This window comes from Poecile atricapillus, chromosome 11 (genome assembly GCF_030490865.1).
Source record: "Poecile atricapillus isolate bPoeAtr1 chromosome 11, bPoeAtr1.hap1, whole genome shotgun sequence".
NCBI classification, from domain to species: domain Eukaryota; kingdom Metazoa; phylum Chordata; class Aves; order Passeriformes; family Paridae; genus Poecile; species Poecile atricapillus.
Genome location: NC_081259.1, coordinates 8762206 through 8779168, shown reverse-complemented (window position 1 = coordinate 8779168; position 16963 = coordinate 8762206). Strand labels below are relative to the sequence as shown.

Below are 16963 nucleotides of genomic sequence, written 5' to 3'. Positions count from 1 at the left end.
AGCACTCCATGTCCAGTTCTGGCATCCACTCATTTTAGCACAGATGGTAACAAGGTGGGAAGAGTTCAGAATACCATTATAAGTCTGAGGAGTGTGTTTTGCAGTGAGAGACTAAACAATTTGTTTCATTTTCTTCCAGCAGATTGTTGCAATGTGATGTCTTTGCAGTTTCCATACATACTAACATGAGGCAGAATTCAGAGCGCTGGAATGTGAAGGCAGATCCATTTGACTCAGAAATATGATTACATAAAAGTTCATCATTAAGGTAATTAGAACTTCCTGGAATGCTTGTTCTGCTCTATGTAATTTACCACGGCAGTGATATACTGGTTTTGGCAAAGTGGCTAATCTAATCTCAACATTTAATACCCTCATAATCAATTTTGGGAGTTATATTTTGGTTTAACTATTTTTTCAAAAGTCTGCTCAGTCATTCATATTTTGCATTAATGTTCTGTACTGGAAGAATGCAAGGTAGTAATTGGTGAGATCAGGTGAAATTAATTCACTTCACTAATGGTTTGTTTTCTTTACCTAAGTGGAGATCTTAATTGTAACTTACTGTGTGTTGTCCTGATTGTCAACATGCAAATGTTACGTAGCTTAATGAAATGTGAGACTTATACCCAATACACTTTTATTCCATAACCAGTGACTTTATCATACTAGTATATTTTTTGCAGTAACAGGAACTGTATGAAACAAACTGGTTTTAACTGTGGCAAAGGTCGATCCTCCTTGATCTCTAAAATGCTCTTTCAAGCAAACATTTTAGCTTCAATGAACAAGAGAGAACCTACCAACACAAAACTTTCTAGACTGTTATTGAAGAATAAAATTGTGGCTATATTTGTCTAAATATTTAAATATTTACTTAATGGTAATGATATTTTTTTTATTTCTGTGGGGAAAATAACATAGGTTCACCTACAGAAGCTTAATATCATATTGGATTCTCCCCAGGGATAGGTATTTCTGCAAGTCTGAATATATTTTGAAGAGCTTTAGTTTGTGTTCTTCTCTTTCTCTGTAAATTTGGTTTCATGGATGTGTTTTCTGAACTCTTTAAGAATTCTTTTATTGCTTATCATTTCAGTTTCAACTTCATTGTCCCACCCTCAGGAAACTTCTCACAGCCAAGCATGCTGTTACGTTGAAGCACATAGAATTCCAGGTTATGAATACTCTCTTCAGGACAGACAGGAAAATCGTTCTTACTTAATTACACTGCTCATTTGCAAAAATTGCTGACTTACCCTGGCATGACAAAAAATTCTCTTCTGTAGAACACCTTCAAATATATTTGAAAAATTATTATTGGGCATTTATACCAATTCTGACATATTTTCTTATAACAATAACCTGATATTATTGCAGAAAACTTAAGATTGTTATAGATTACATAGGCCGATCAAAAAACCTTCACCGCTTTTTGGATTATATGTAGTGCTTAACTTGTAAAACCAAACAGCAAATGGTTGTGTCATGTAACTAAGCAAATGTGTGGTATAAATTGACTTTGCCTCAATTCTTTCCGTGATGAATGAACATTCTGTTCTCAGAAATAATTGCTTGGATGGAAAGGTCGCACACATCAACCGTGGAGTGCAAATGGTTACTCCCCAAATCCTTGTTAAGCTAATTTCATAGGAAGCAGGAATTTGTGTTGGTGTTTCTGAATGCTGTATAAAGCCCAGTGTTCAGAAGGAACCATTCAGTAGTTCCCATGTGTGGCACTGTTTAAAATCAGTTAGCACTTACAGGAAAAATTCCATAACCACCCAACATGGCACAATCACTTGATATATGGTTAAATATTTATTAGCAAGGGGCAGATAAAAATTTTGAATTTCAAGTACTTCTGGAAGCACCAAAAATTTCAACAAGCAATGAGAACAATAAGCTATGTTATATCAAAGGTCATGCATGTGATGCCATATAGGGGCCATGTAATTATTATTGAGATAGCTACATGCATTCTTTTTAAACAAATTGAAATTTGTTTCTGAAAAAGAAATGTGGAGAAAAATACAAGATCCAGGGAACCTGCATCTAGATAAACTGATAATCCAAGTTATTAATTTGATTAATTTGGAATTTAGTGCCATTTGAGAGCAAGTATATGCAGACATATTTTATGGAAAACTTTGGAATGCCAACATAGTTAAGAACAATGAAAAAATTTTCTTTGTAATATTTCTTTGCTTTCCTTATTAGCACCTAATAAACATCTGCAATCTACTTCTGACTACCTTTATGAAAGAACTATGGCCAGTAGGGGTAGTGACACACAGATCTAGTAAATGAGGGAAAGATCTAGTAAATGAGGGAAGAGTGGGTGCATGATACACACGTGAGGAAGTGCAGAGCAGAACACCTGTGATAGAAATGGAAAGAGGTTTGTCTTCCTTTGAAACAGTGACTGGAGATATAAAGGTCAAGGAGAGGGGATTTTTGGCTTGGCTGCTCTCTGTTTTTTACTTCTACCATGATCACTGAGCTCCAGTGCTGCCATAAAAACAAAAGACAAAGTTAACTACTGCTCCTTACCTGAGCTACAGCAATTCACCATCTATGTAAGAAATCAGCCCAGCCCCCATATTTGTAATTATTATTAGACATTCTACTTCACAGTAGGGATAAACATGAATTTGTAATGCCATGAAGCTGTGTGTGGCTGTCTCATCCCCTGATGCTTGTCTAGGTGATTAGCATGGATGACTGCTCTCTTCAAGGGCTTGCCAGGCCAGAGCTAACTGCACTAAGACTCTAAGATTTGCAGTTTCATACTCAGCCCTTCCCTTTCATCCCGATTGGCTTTCCCTCCCAAGGCAACAAAGCAGGAGGCATTCTTTACTTGCCTTTCAAACCGCCCATACTGCCCAAGAGTTTGAATGCTGATGGTTTCAACTCTGCCTGCTTGAGACTCCCAAAATGCATTCAACTAATACCACAGCAACCTGCTTAAATTATTAATGTAAGTTAGTTTGATTCAAGAACTAAAAATGTTTTATTAGTCATAAGTATTTCTTACAGTATGGTGACTTCTGGCAGAATTCCTGATTTGATCCAAAGCTGGTGTTTCAATAAGTCTTAAAACTAAATTTCAATTGCCATTTTGGCAGCAAATTCACAAAAGAGTAAAATAAATTAGGAACATACCACAGAAATTATGCCAACAAGGTTAAAATTTGCTTTTGTTGTAATTATTAATTAATGACCACAAAATGATCTAGGTCCTCTGTTCAATATGCTCTGGAGAGAATTATCACCCTGACTGGCTTGCAATGAACAAAGAGCAGAGCTCAATATGCTGGGCCATCTTTAGGCAAATTTTTAGTTTCTCTGTAAGACTGTGAGTAGAACCCAAGGTCAGCTGAATTTGAGGACACGTGAAGAAAACAGAAAGGAGAATGAAGAAAGACAGATAAGAAAAAAGGTGCATGATGAAACACTAGGTATAGCTAGAGTGTTCCTCTGGATCACCATGTGGTGCCATGGACCCATTCATAATCAGACCTGAATATGTCCCTGACCACTATGGGTTACACAGAAAGTACTAATTACCTCAGGTAGTTTCAAAAGAAACCAGTTAATTCTCCTGCAGGAGGAAAGATTGTTCTCCTGCATATGCTGAACTGGATGTGATTTCCATTTTAGCATAAAAGTTCCCAGAGTGTGTATGTGTATATAGCAGCAAATCGTTTATATTTCTCTGTATGTGTTTATTTTCATGGCACAGTTACATTCACTGGTTATTTTTGAGACTAGAGTACATCTTGGGTGTTCTGGCTAAACTGATGCTGCCAAAATTGTCAGCAAAAAGACCGGAAAAGCTGATGAACCTTAAACTTTTCCCCAAACAATTGCTCAGTTGTTTCTTCAGGATATGGAAGAGGCAGAAAGTCCAAGCAAGCAGAGCAGTAGGAAAACCAGTGAGGAAGGATAGACATTTCTGTCTGACATGGATTTCACAAACCTCTGTGTTTGATCTTTTAGAGAAACAATTGCCCACAGTTATTAGCATTTTAGGAGTTGTAAGAGATTTGAATATAAAGGAAAGGTAGTTCATACTTCAGTTCAATGCTTTGCTTATGCATTTCTTTTCTTTCTTTCATTTTACTTAGGAATTTAATATCTTTATAAATTGTACAGGTAACATTTTCAGGAACATCTAAACAGAATTTTTGAAAATCATCTTAGTCTAAGATCTCCAAAGGTATGTACAACATAATTCCTGACAATTTCAACATGAACAAACTGAAGAAACAGCTCTTTAGTTTTTCAGACCTGGTGTCTCTTTTACGAATAGGACTTGTGCTGAGAGTTGGTTAGGTATTTTTAACTAGCATGCCATATAATTAAAAAACTAAATATATGCATAAAATAAATACTACCATGGATAATTCTTATTCCCCTCTGTGGGTTTGTCAGACCCACAGGGACAGCACTGTGGTTTGTGGGATCTTCTAGCAACTCCTACCAGCATCAGAATTACTTGGGCAGCTGAATCTTCATATCTCACACTAAAAGTTTGCTACTTGGCACTGCTTTATGTGCAGATTTCATATGCCCATATCTCTTGTTATTTGCACAAGGTTTACTTCAGTTTCCTGCCATCTTAAAAACACTTTTAATGACAGCTTTATGCTATTACTTACTGAGCTTCTCTGCTGTATTTCTTTGTATTTGGAAAAAAAAATAAAGATGAAGATATGGTCCCTGCCCCAAGAAGGCTATGATTAAAACAAGACCAGCATTCTAGAAACATATATTCTAGCTGGCCTCTAACTGGATGGTCTGTTTAGTTTTGTTTTGATGTATTGTATGAAGCAGCATTTAACAGATGTTGGGAAATTAGCTCTCTGAGCTTCTTGTGTAAACTTAGAGCAGAGATTCATGTGTATGAATTAATTTCATCACTGAATGTGGGTATTAATGTCATCAGGCATTTTTAAATGTTTGTGCCTATTCTGCTGTACTTTGAGGCCTTCTTGCCAGAAAACATAGAAACTTCTCAGGAGAAAGTGCCTCAGTTGTAGGAATATTTTCTAGCACCATACTGACGATTCTCTTCTGTGGTGAGAGATGTTGCCTTGTACAAGCCCAGCAGTGGAAAAAAAGGAAGAAAAGTGTCAATTGTTTCATTACATACCCTCTACACACAGTTTTGACCAAAAAAACATCCTCCAAAAAACCCAAAGTGGAGGGGTCTCCCTGTGTCTTTATGCCAAGTTGTCCCTCTTATTTTCAGTAATGCTAATTTATCATACAAATCCTGTAGTTGATATTCTTATGGCTGCTCATATCCCAGCTGAAACAGCACACATCCAGCAAGGTGACAGATCTTCCCACTCCTCTTTGCCAGGAGAATTGAGTGCTGAGGATTAGATTCCTTTTTACAGCTTCCAGGACAAAGTCACACCAGCATGAGGGGGGGAGCTGACAAAGCAAGACTTGCCCCTCTGTGCTGTGTATGGGCAAGAAAACGAGGCAGGTCAGGCAGAGAATGGAAACAAGACCTGGGACAAAGCCTAAAACAGAACAGAATTAGAAAGGAAGTGTAGCTGACAAACTGACGCAGAGATTTCATAATTTCCACCTGTATTTAATGTATTTTACATATCACATCTGTATTTTTTTTTATTTTTATTTTGTGGCCTCCTTAGTTTAATTTTCATACATTGAAGTCTTAAGTGCTTCTGAAACAACACCTATTGTTTTAAAAGATCATTTCACACCCACCCCACTCAAATTACAAGACATGCAATATTAATTTAGGGTGAGTGGGCACAGATGTTATCAAAATCACCCTCTTACCTGCCAACTCCATCAATTTTTCCAGTGCTTGGATATTTTCTTCCACTGATGTGTGAAATTTTATTGTAATGTTCTCTGTCTTTTTTCCTCCCTCAGATGTTTCATCCAGTTACTAACCTGCATATGGCTTCCTCCTCTATCAGCTGTCTGAGCTAAAACAATACTTCGTGACAATCACTAAACAGAAAAGCATCTCTGAAGATACTGATGTGATTAGGTGTGAGGCCAAGAGTCTGTGCTGAGTGCTAGAAGAGCACTTTATAACCACAGTAAATCAAAGTTTGGGCTAGACAACACAGAGAAGTCACATGATGTGAAATATGAGTTGGGGGAGAATGAGATAGAGAGGGAAGTGAAAAGGCATATTTAAACTGGATTTTCATTTTCCAGTGTTACCAAAGTGTGAGTTAACCAGTCAGCTTTTCTTTGCTGACTCTGAATTCTCTTCCTTACTTCAATATTGTGCTGCTAACACACAACTGCACAGCAAAACATGCAGATATGAGCACTCTCTGTGCCTCAGGCCTGTGAAAAGCTATTGTACCACAGCACTAAATCTGGACAATGCACCCTGTCCCTCAGCAAGGACTGAGAGCTCAGGATCAGCTTCATGGTAACAGCTTTTGAGCTGTCTGGAATGGAGGCACAGTGAATTTTATCTTCCCACAATGTGCTTTGTGGAGCTATCCATATTGGGTCAAATTTGGAAGAAGCACTGAAAGATTTTTTAATACACGACTGTGCCATACACCAACAGAAAGCAAAGTGCATTGCAAAGGAGGGAAGCATCACTGCCTATATTTCATGAGACACAGTACTCAGACAAAAAAAAAGCAACACAATGGTCAGGTCTGAGGTGTGGTTCAGGTGTCCACTGCTTTATCCACCAGAAATATTGTGACTCTAACTGGCAGTAGCAGGATTGTTCATATTCTCATAATATATTCATAATATTCAGTCCTATAATTCTTTATATTAAATCCCATGTTTATCAACAAATGGATAAATTACAAACCCTACAGTGCACTCTATGCAGCCTGATTTTTTTTTCCCCCTAGTTTAATACCTACAGAATCAAGGCAGAATTATGTCAATCTTTTGTGAAAATGGACATAATTTTAATTTCTGTAAACTGGCAAAAGCAATAACAGTACCCATATAAAAATATGCACTGCTTGTCAAGTTTCATATCTTTCCATAAAAAGTGAAAGAAAAAGCTAATAATTTCCTATAATTATTATTTGATTACAAATTACTTAATGTTCTATATTATTCTTAATATAAAGAATTTGATTGTATGCAATTCACAGTGTCCTGCGTTGCTCTGTCTACTTTTGTGCTTAACTTTATTTTCCAAAAACATGATGTAACATTAATGACATATTCTACCCTAGAATTCAAGTCTGTTTAAACTTGGTTTCCTCCTGTGACATTGTATCAGGGACCCATTTGGATTTAAACATCTCACAGGAATTGTGCTTTTTAGAAACATGTGCTGCCATCGTGTGGACATTAAGAAGCGCAAAAAATAGCTTTAAAAAAAGTTGGGAAACCTTTATTTGTTATTGGGTATCTGTATTTGTTATCGTGAATTAGATGAATTATAAATACATATTATATAAGAGCTCTGCACAAATCTGTGGGTTTAACGCTGCTAATGGAATCAGGAATATTGATTCAATCCTGCTGATTTGCAGCTCCAGAAATCCTGTCCAATGAGCACAAAGTGATCAAAGCACACAAGTCTCCAAGCTACTTTTAATTGGCACTCAATTCCAACACGATCTGCTTTTGTACTCATTCCTGTATCTGTTTATCTCTTTGTTTTTCCTCTAAGTCTTTGCAAAATTTGTTTTTGTACAGCGTGCATTGCTTTCCTTCCACTCTAACACACACACAAACTCTTACCCAAAACATTTCCCAGCCCAGGCACCCTCCCACACAGTCCTCATTCCTGCATGAGTTCACACCAAGCTTTGTTTCAGAAATGGTTTTGGTTTAAGGCCTCTTCTTGTTTCCTACATTTGACCCAGAGTTAAGAGACTTAGAGTCAAAATAGCTTCATTTAATACCAGTAAAAGTCCAAAATGGCCAAGTTAGAAACACTACAGTGCCTTCATGAAGTTTAAGTCTTACTAAACTTAAGTATCTACAAAACTTTATCCACTAAACTTTAATATCTAAAAAAATATAAGCAGATTTATGTCAATCCATTGTGAAAATGTGCAAATTTTAACCTCTGAATATTGGACTATTAACAGACCCTCTAGAATAACTTTGCCTATCATGTTAATAATCCTTATATAGAAAATAAAAGGAAAAAGTGAAAAAAGTCCCTAAAGATAATTTCTATGACAGGCCATCTCTAATAAGTCTGTAAAGGTTTGCACACAAGGAGTGTGATTCTAAAGCTGTCCTCTGCAGTCCCTCAAAGCAAACTTGCTTGTCACAGCAGCATGATCTGTCTGCTGCTCAGACACCCTGTATGCCAAATGCCAGTTACTTGATGCTGCAGTCTGCTGACTTAATTTATATTGCATAAAGGTAAAACTTAGTAAGCCTTGCCTGTGGGCTTCAGATTATTGGGGAATAGAGCTTAAAGACATGTTTGGACCAACCCCTTCTTCTGTATAAGTTTAGTGGGTCTGTTTTGGAAAACTTAGAAAGTTTTAATTGACCTTTATAATCCCTGAAGATCTCTGGAATCTTTTATGAATGGAGATCAGTGTTGTATTTTACTCAGGTAGTCACATTGTGCAGAAAGAGCCTGCTCCTGTGGTACAGTAGGACATGAAATAAATATATATTTAACTAAATGGATATCATGGAACGCCATACAGTAGAAGATTCTCTGAGATGCTTTTTCAGCTTCTACATAAAGACAGGTAAATCTGCAGTAATGATATCTGTTTTCCAAGTCTTTGCATTTTATATTTGGTTGATTTTGTTTTTAAAAAAATGTGAGTTTCAAAGGCCTTATTTTTTCTTTTCATGTGGCTACTCTGATGTCTAAGTATGAATATAGACTACAATCTTTTTCTTACTGGATAAACTTGCAGCATGTCATATCTGTTTTCTGCTTTGGCATTTACTTTCATGAAACTTGTGGGCGCCAAATTTTGTTTGACAATTTTACCTTATTCTCAAACTTGTTAGAAATTACTATGGATTGGAAAATGCTGGGTGGGTGAGAAGTAAATGGAACATGGTGGTGCATGGAAAAGGCTGTTCTAAGTCTCTAGTCTGTATCACTGTGCTCAAGTTCTTGATTTCCTGATATTAAAGTGTTTAGAATACATGGAAAAACATTAAAAACTCAATTTATATCCATGAATTAGAAGCTAATTTCAAGATAAAAGAATCCCACTTGTGATTTAATAATTGGCAACGTTGTACTAGATGGTGGGTGGAACCAGCTTTCTTTCAGCTGAACTTTAAATGTCAAAGCATCTCATGATAACTTTGCGTGTGTTTGGTTTTCAGTGTTTTGGAAACTGTCCACTCACCCTTTTAAAAATTGTGACACTGGTTTGGCTGTGGAAGAATTGGTTAAATATACTCCAAGTGCCAGTAATTTAATGAAAATCTGTTAGGTTTCCTGGGTACCGACAACTTCTGTCATCAGTGAAGGTGAAAATGGGAAAAGGAGCCTTTCCTGACTAACAATTTTCAATGTGTTGTTCCTCAAACGTTAAGAGTTTTTTGCCCATTATAACCTTGATGAGTTAATGAGATTATGCAATATTACTAATGGCAGACTTTCGTTTCTATTTTTAAAATAAACATCTCTGAAATCTAAACAGAAAGAAACAAGAATTAGAATCTCATCAACCTCTCCTGGCTGTAGTCTTGGGCTTTTACGTTCTCTGTCTTTTCATGAAACTCATTCCTCTTATACCCTTCTGGGAAAGCTTGGGGTCTGTCAAACATTGTACCATCTTCAGGACCAGGATTTCCTGTTATTATCTCCCAGTAATTCTTATCGTCTTCAACTCTGTGGGAGTCGAGATAATTGTGACAAATAACTTCAAATTCTCTTCCAAAATGAGACCTGCAAAGTCAAAAGAGATAGGATAGGCAGGGAGAATTAACATAAATACAAATTCAGCAAATCTTCATTACTTGTGAATTGTTTGAGATTTTCTCATTTTTCTCTTGGTTTACTTAGAAATACTACCATGCACTTTCAAATACCAGACCCTTATAACAAACACAATAACCCACTTTTTTTTCCTATGAATAATATAGGAATTTGAAGTTCAAACTAAATGCCACCTTTCTAGCCTCAGAGCTACAAGTGCCCCAGCAGAATAAGGCACTGATAGGCCCTCATTCCCACTTCTCTCTGACTGAGGAGGATTCTGGCTACTTAATAACTCCTTCAGCCTGAAACTTTCAGACTTTCATCCTCAAAAACCTTACACAAATCCTCAGTCAAATCTTGCTAAGAAGTTAATGGAAAACATTGGTATACTACTTAGCAAGGCCTAATCAATATTAATTTAATGCATGTATATTAACTGAATTGAGGGATTAACTTCAATTTGTTGAGACATTGATTGAGATGGACATAAGCATATAGAGTTCTATGCAATGTGGTTTTTTTTAGTTCCCTTGTTCCTTACACTTCTTAGTATATCAATTTTTTCCTTCAAAAGTAATCCAAAAACCTAACATTGCTCAAGATAGTCAAAGGGAGAACCACCAAGAAACTAGAGAAAACTAAAAACATGATATGATAATGAAAAATGAAAAAAAAAAATCCAAACAACTAAATCTGATCCAACTGCCTGCAGCAACACAGCAGCACATGTCACAGCCAAGAAGTAAAATAAGGGAAAGGAGAATGGCATCCTGCATTATTTTCCATTTCTTCAGTGCATTCCTAAAGTACCTCTCTTGCTCCTCACAGTAATTCTTGATGTTGGCACATCACTGTGCACACCCCTGCCAGTTTAAGTTATTCTTACCACACACAGAAGGTCCTTGGAACAGCTAAGTTGCGATTGGTGTAGCAATGAGTAATAATAATTTTAGTTTCTGCCTGGAAAAAAAAGAACAAATTTTTTGAAGGCACTTGACAAACATTTTTAAACCAATATTGTGAATAAAGACTGTCTTCAACAATTAGTGAATTTTGACTGTGTTTATTAGTGAGCTTATTCATGTAAATGAGTCTTAGTTCAAGGCTGTAAAGGAACAGTTGTATTTGTGATACTCTATTGTACACCAGCACTTCAGGAAGCCTAGCAGTTATCTGGTACAGGAAAATACTATATTTACAAAAGGTTGAAAACATTTGGAAAATCATCCACTTATTCAGATGCCTTGAGAATTTCATTAGACATTTAATGTACATACAAGACCTCTTATTTAATCACATCTCCAAATACTGGAAATGGAATTTACTGTCTCAAAAGGCCTGAAAAACAGGTAAGTAATGCACCCTCACAACATGATAATGTCAACCTTTGAAAATTTCAAAGTCTACCTCAAAATGAACAGTAGAAACAAATATTAATATAAGCAAATTCCCTAATTAAAGAGATTGTTCCTTCCCTCTCCCCCTTCCTAAGAGTAGAGGTCAGAACCAGCATAAGGGAAATATGTGAATAAAATCAACATAACATTGTTTTTCTTAGTAGTCCACCTGCTTCAGTTAAATTTTTGTAACATTTCCTACAGTTTAAATTTCTTACAGGAACTGGAAATCCTTCATGTTCAAGACGCAGTTGTGGATCCAAGGACTTAGCTTGCCAGAAAGTCAAGTAGGAAAGCTCAGGTGTCAAATACACTTTCTGAAGGCGAGATTTTTTAGCAAAATCTTTAAATGTTTTGTGGTCACTTGCCAGATAAAACTGCAAATAAAAATATACATTAAGGACATTATTAATGTAAAAGAAACAAGATAAATAATTTTAAAATATATTTTTGAACAAAAAAACTTTTCCCTTGGCTCCTGACAGATCAGTCTTACCAGCTAAAACTATGAAGGGAAAACCATAGGATAGATTCTATATGCAGATTTGTAAATACTCATTTAAAATTGAAGTTACACTCCAAATAATTTTATCTCACCAAAGTGATTGTTGAAAATAAAAACTTTTTCAAAGCTTTTTCAAAGCCTTTTCAAAGCTTTTTCAAAGCTACGGTGATTTATTTTGAGTGCATACATACATGTAATGCCTTATTTGCTTTTAATTTGCAGAGGGGAAGAATGTCAGTATTTAATAGAAATCTGCTTCCTCAGAATGACAGAATAGTGCATGACTTTATATTCCTACTGTGGATTATCTTCATCAGAAAGGAAATCTCAGATTCTCTTCTGAGTTGGAAGGGACCCACGAGGATCAAGTCCATCTCTTAAGTGAATTGTTCAAAGTGAAAAAACCCTAAAATCTCCTTGAAAAATTCTTTCCTGATTCACAATCTAATTGTGATTTCTTTTTCTTTCCTTTTTTAGATTTCCTTTATTCAGTCATTCTGGCTAACAGCTCCTTTGGTCTGCACACCTGACCTCAGGCAAGTAGCATAAACTTTCAAATTAGGTATTACTTATCTTGGTCTATGCATGATTCTGAACCTGTTCTGTAAAACTAAGATGTTGCACCAGTGTACAGCTTTATCTGTCTGTTCTTAGAGGGGGATTCAATGCACATTATCAGTGTATGCTACCACTGCCAGTTGCAGCTTTATTGCCTTACCAGTTTGTCAGAAACCCCTCCTTTTGTCCCAAGAACAAAGTTTTGCCCGTATCTAAGGGGTTCACCCACTGCACTTCCATCAACACTGTAAAAATTGTAAAAAGGAAAAAAGGTACATTAAAATCATCAGTTTTACTATTGTTTAGGTTTTTTGTCTGTTTTGGTCTACAGTGAGATGTTGCTTTGTGACAACATTTTGTATTATTTACCTTTTAAAATAGCTAAAATATCTTAACCTAAGGCAGAGCCTTTGACTATTGAGCAAGACCCTGTTCTCCTGTTTCTTCTCCAACAAACAGCAGCAAATTAAATACATATTTGAGAGCAAGAATATGCTGGGTTTTTTAGAACAGAACCATGGCCACTTCATGGAAAGCAAAAGCAATGACACATATTTATGCTTGCAGGAGAGTGAATATTAATAGTAGTGATATTTGGACATGTTTTGTCTGCAACAAAAAACATCTGCAGAATTTACCAAATGATACAGTGAACTTGGTTTTATCTTCAAGCTGATTTAGAGGTCTTTGGAATTAATCAGAGTAATATGCAGCACAGAATCAAGCTTAATGCATGACTGAAGACTTAAATAAATAATTATTTAATTTCTTAAATAAATTAAATTTGCTCATATACATTTGTATATTAGCAAACTTTGTTGCATATTTTTCAAAGCAATATACCCGAAGCTAAATCAAGAACTGAAAACAACTCAGAATAAAGTAGCAGACCTTACAATACAGAAAGCGTTTCGACCTATGGGGTCCACACTCTTGACTGCACTAAGTCCACGTGAGACCTGCAGGGGTTCGTCCTTGTACAGAGAGATTTCTTCCATGTCAACAGCCAGAGTCACATCACCACGCATTTCGGGCTCCCTCTCCTCCGAGGTCCCTTCCAAATCCGAGCATTTTTTGTCTGGATTCATAAGCAGCACGGTGTCTCCAAAGTGAACAAATCCGTCAGAAGATACCGACAGCTCTACCTAAATTAGAATTTACATAGTATTTTATAGAGATATCTGAAACTACCATCAGAAGTATTTTAATATATAAATTCCGTAGCATTCTTAGAGCATGCAGAACAATAATAAGAGTTATGCCACTCGGTGGGGAGTCATGGGGAGGTGGACATAACCCTCTTTAAAAATTACCCTCTTGAAAATATTCTCTTGAAGTTTTGCTAATCTCTGTATTAAAAGTTGTCCTTGCTCTCTCTTACGGATAAAATCCCTCAGCAGCTCCTGTTGGCAAAGGAGAGAGAGCAGATATGTTATCCAGCACCCACAATCTCGCGTTTAAAGTGGATTTAGAGATCCGGGGAGCAGCCCGGAGCGGAGCAGGCGGGGATGCCCGGGGATGGCGGTACCTGCTGCGCGTACTCCTCCTCCAGCCAGTTCCCCATGCGGACCCCGAGCCCGTACGAGGCCATGGCCGGGCCGGGCCGCGTCCCACGTCGCCACAGCGACCGCGGCGTGCCGCGATTGGCCAGCCCGGGGAGGGCGGGGCCGCGATTGGCCAGCCCGGGGAGGGCGGGGCCGCGATTGGCCAGCCCGGGGAGGGCGGGGCCGCGATTGGCCAGCCCGGGGAAGGCGGGGCCGCGATTGGCCAGCCCGGGGAGGGCGGGGCCACGATTGGCGAGTCCGGGGAGGGCGGGGCCGCGATTGGCCAGTCCGGGGAGGGCGGGGCCGCGATTGGCCAGCCCGGGGAGGGCGGGGCCGCGATTGGCCAGCCCGGGGAAGGCGGGGCCGGATTGGCCAACCCGGGGAAGGCGGGGCCGGATTGGCCAGCCCCCGGTGGGGTGGGCGGGGGCGGGGCCTGAGCAGCGCTGAGGGCGGATGGGGACTGTGAGGGGCTGTGAGTTATGGAGTCCTTGGGAGGGGAGGAGAGCGTTCGGATCATCCCGTCCCACTGTAAATCTAACACTGCCAGGTCCACGCGAAACCGCGTCCCCAAGTCCACCCATCTCTTAAATACCTCTTGGGGTGGTGACTCCACCGCTGCCCTGGGCAGTTTGTTCCAGCTTGGCAATCCTTCCAATTTCCAGTTTGAATTTCAACAGAGCAACTGTGAACAGCTGAGGCTGTTTGCTCTTGTCCTACCACTTAACATTTCAGTCTCTTCTCCAGAGCAGTAAGAGCAGCTCAGGTGACTCAAGTGCCCCTCCTCGGGCAGTTGCCTTTTACACTCCATAGTAGACAAAGAGCTGCAACAGTTTAGCACAACAAATTAGTTCACTCCATTATCACTGCACTATTGGTGAATGCTGTCAATCATAGAATAGTTTGGGTTGGAAGAGACCCTTAAAATCATCTCGTTTCAGCCCTCCCCTGTCGTGGACAGGGACGCCCAGGTTGCTCCAAGCCCCGTCCATCCTGGCTTTGAACATTTCTGGGGACGGGGCAGCCACAACCTCTCTGAGCCCTTATTGTGAAAAACTTAATGTTTCGTGTGAGTCAATGCATCAGGGGAATGTTTTGATTGTAAATGTTTTGCTTTGTTGTTATCTTGGTTTGAAATCTACATGGCAAGTGAAGCTAAGTGACTATGCCATGTGTTTATTTTCCAGACAGACTAAGCCAATGATCTTCAGAGATGGTGTGGGTCCTTGCACAATGCATTTAATCCCTTTACAACTGTCACTGTTCTCTTGAAAGCTTGCTATTGTAACATTTCACTGCTGGACAACTTACAAAGGTTAAAAGAGATGGGGTTTTTGCATGGACAGCTGTGGTACATGTTAATATGTGATTGTCAGGCAGTTTTGACAGTAATTCATGTGAAACTTGGCTCTCTCATGTTTGTTTTTTAACCCAAAAGTTATTACTCAAAAAGTTATTTAGCGCATGCCAAACTTTTTAAGGACCAAATGCTATCCATTTTTGTTCAAATAGCACCACTCAGTGTTCAGTTGTGGTAAGTGACGCTTTCCTACACCTAGCTCTGTTGTCAGCAGTGCTGAAACTGTGATTAAAATAAGGAAGAAACTTCGTTCATCTTAGCCGAATGTCAAAAGCCAAACATCTTTTTCTTGTTTCAGAATTAAGCCACTTAAATCAATATTCAGTAATAAATCATTGTTACAAAATCATCTACTGTACTTAGCTGTGTCATTAAGAGCAGGTGAGCTGTCTTGCTGTAGCACGTAGTTAATATATAGAATTCACAGCAAGCTTCCATAAGTTTGTAGCCTTATGCAATGTCTGTACTTAGTTACTTATACATTCTGATGCAGAGATAAGTATTTGTACTAAAATGCAACTGTATACAGAGAAATCTCCAAGCATCTTTTAGCGGGAAGATCGAAGGAAGGATTTAGTTACTGGTTATGTAGTAGTTCCTGTAAACAAAGAAAAACCACTCTCTATAAATATGTTTGAAAACTGAGCATCTTTCCTGCAGGAAAGATTACAGGCCTATTCAATTCAGCTCAGTTTCCTTTTGTGCAGATAAAATCTGTGTTTACTCCTAACAGTTGTTTGCTTTATTAAATGGTGTGAAGAAAAGCTGTGCTTGTAAAAGAATTGATCTATGTTTTGTGTGGCAAGCTATGCCAGAATACAAATTGACCAGAATTAAAGGTCTATGGGATTTACTGGAAACAATAGTATTACCCTTTTCTTTTTAAGTCATTGTTAAATAAAATTATAGCCAGTACTTTCAGAGACTCTTCTCCTACTGTTTGGAGTTAGAGATCTTTTACCCTTTTTATCTTCTCCTTTTGTTTTTTTAATAAAATATAACTAGATGGTTGAGAAGACCCCCAATAGCACATAGAGCTGTCTAAGCCATTAGTTTACATAAAAAGTTGGGCTAGTTAGAATTTTAGTTGCCTTAAACTTGTCAGAAATGTGTCAGCTAGGATATGTTTTAAATACTTTAAACTATAAATGCATTGGTATATACCAATAGTACAAATTATTGTGTGTGGTCCAATCTGGCTAACAGGACAAGGTCCGAATGAATGAAAACATATATTAAGTCCATGAAAGATGAATATGATCTTAGAGAAAGTGGCAGAGCAAAATATACTAAAAAAATGTTATCAAATCACACACATGTTGGATGAAAATGTTTTTAATACCTGCCTTTTCTGCCTTGGGAGTGTGTCTATGGATTTTTTTCCCTGTTTCCTTTTTCCTTTTGAAAATTGTGAGTATGCCAAATTTGATTAACAATACAGACTTAATAATGCTGCACAGGAGTAAAACCTTCTCAGGTAAAATTTTTCTCCTTTCATGTTATTATTTTACATTAGCATTATTCTGACACATGCTTTGAATCAGTTTTCTTTGCTGTTACTAGGTTTATGGCAATTAAAGTGATTAATCTGCTTGTTAATAATATAATTACAGTTTCTTATTCTAACCTATGCCCCAAACACTCCTCTGTTCACAGAACAAAAGGAATGAAGTAGTTTATGTGATATGATATAAG

The 16963-nt window shown here is 37.9% G+C and overlaps 1 protein-coding gene across 1 annotated transcript; it reads right to left on the bottom strand.

Annotated features, from left to right (window-relative positions):
* Nucleotides 1-7234: 7234 nt before the first annotated feature.
* On the bottom strand, nucleotides 7235-13996 carry CFAP161 (cilia and flagella associated protein 161). Its single transcript, XM_058846934.1, has 7 exons — nucleotides 13896-13996; nucleotides 13681-13770; nucleotides 13259-13512; nucleotides 12528-12612; nucleotides 11523-11681; nucleotides 10794-10867; nucleotides 7235-9874 (listed from the first exon to the last, which is right to left on the bottom strand). Exons 1-7 carry the CDS (start codon nucleotides 13956-13958, stop codon nucleotides 9640-9642), a joined length of 960 nt encoding a protein of 319 aa, XP_058702917.1. The 5' UTR covers nucleotides 13959-13996; the 3' UTR covers nucleotides 7235-9639.
* Between the last annotated feature and the right edge of the window lie 2967 nt (nucleotides 13997-16963).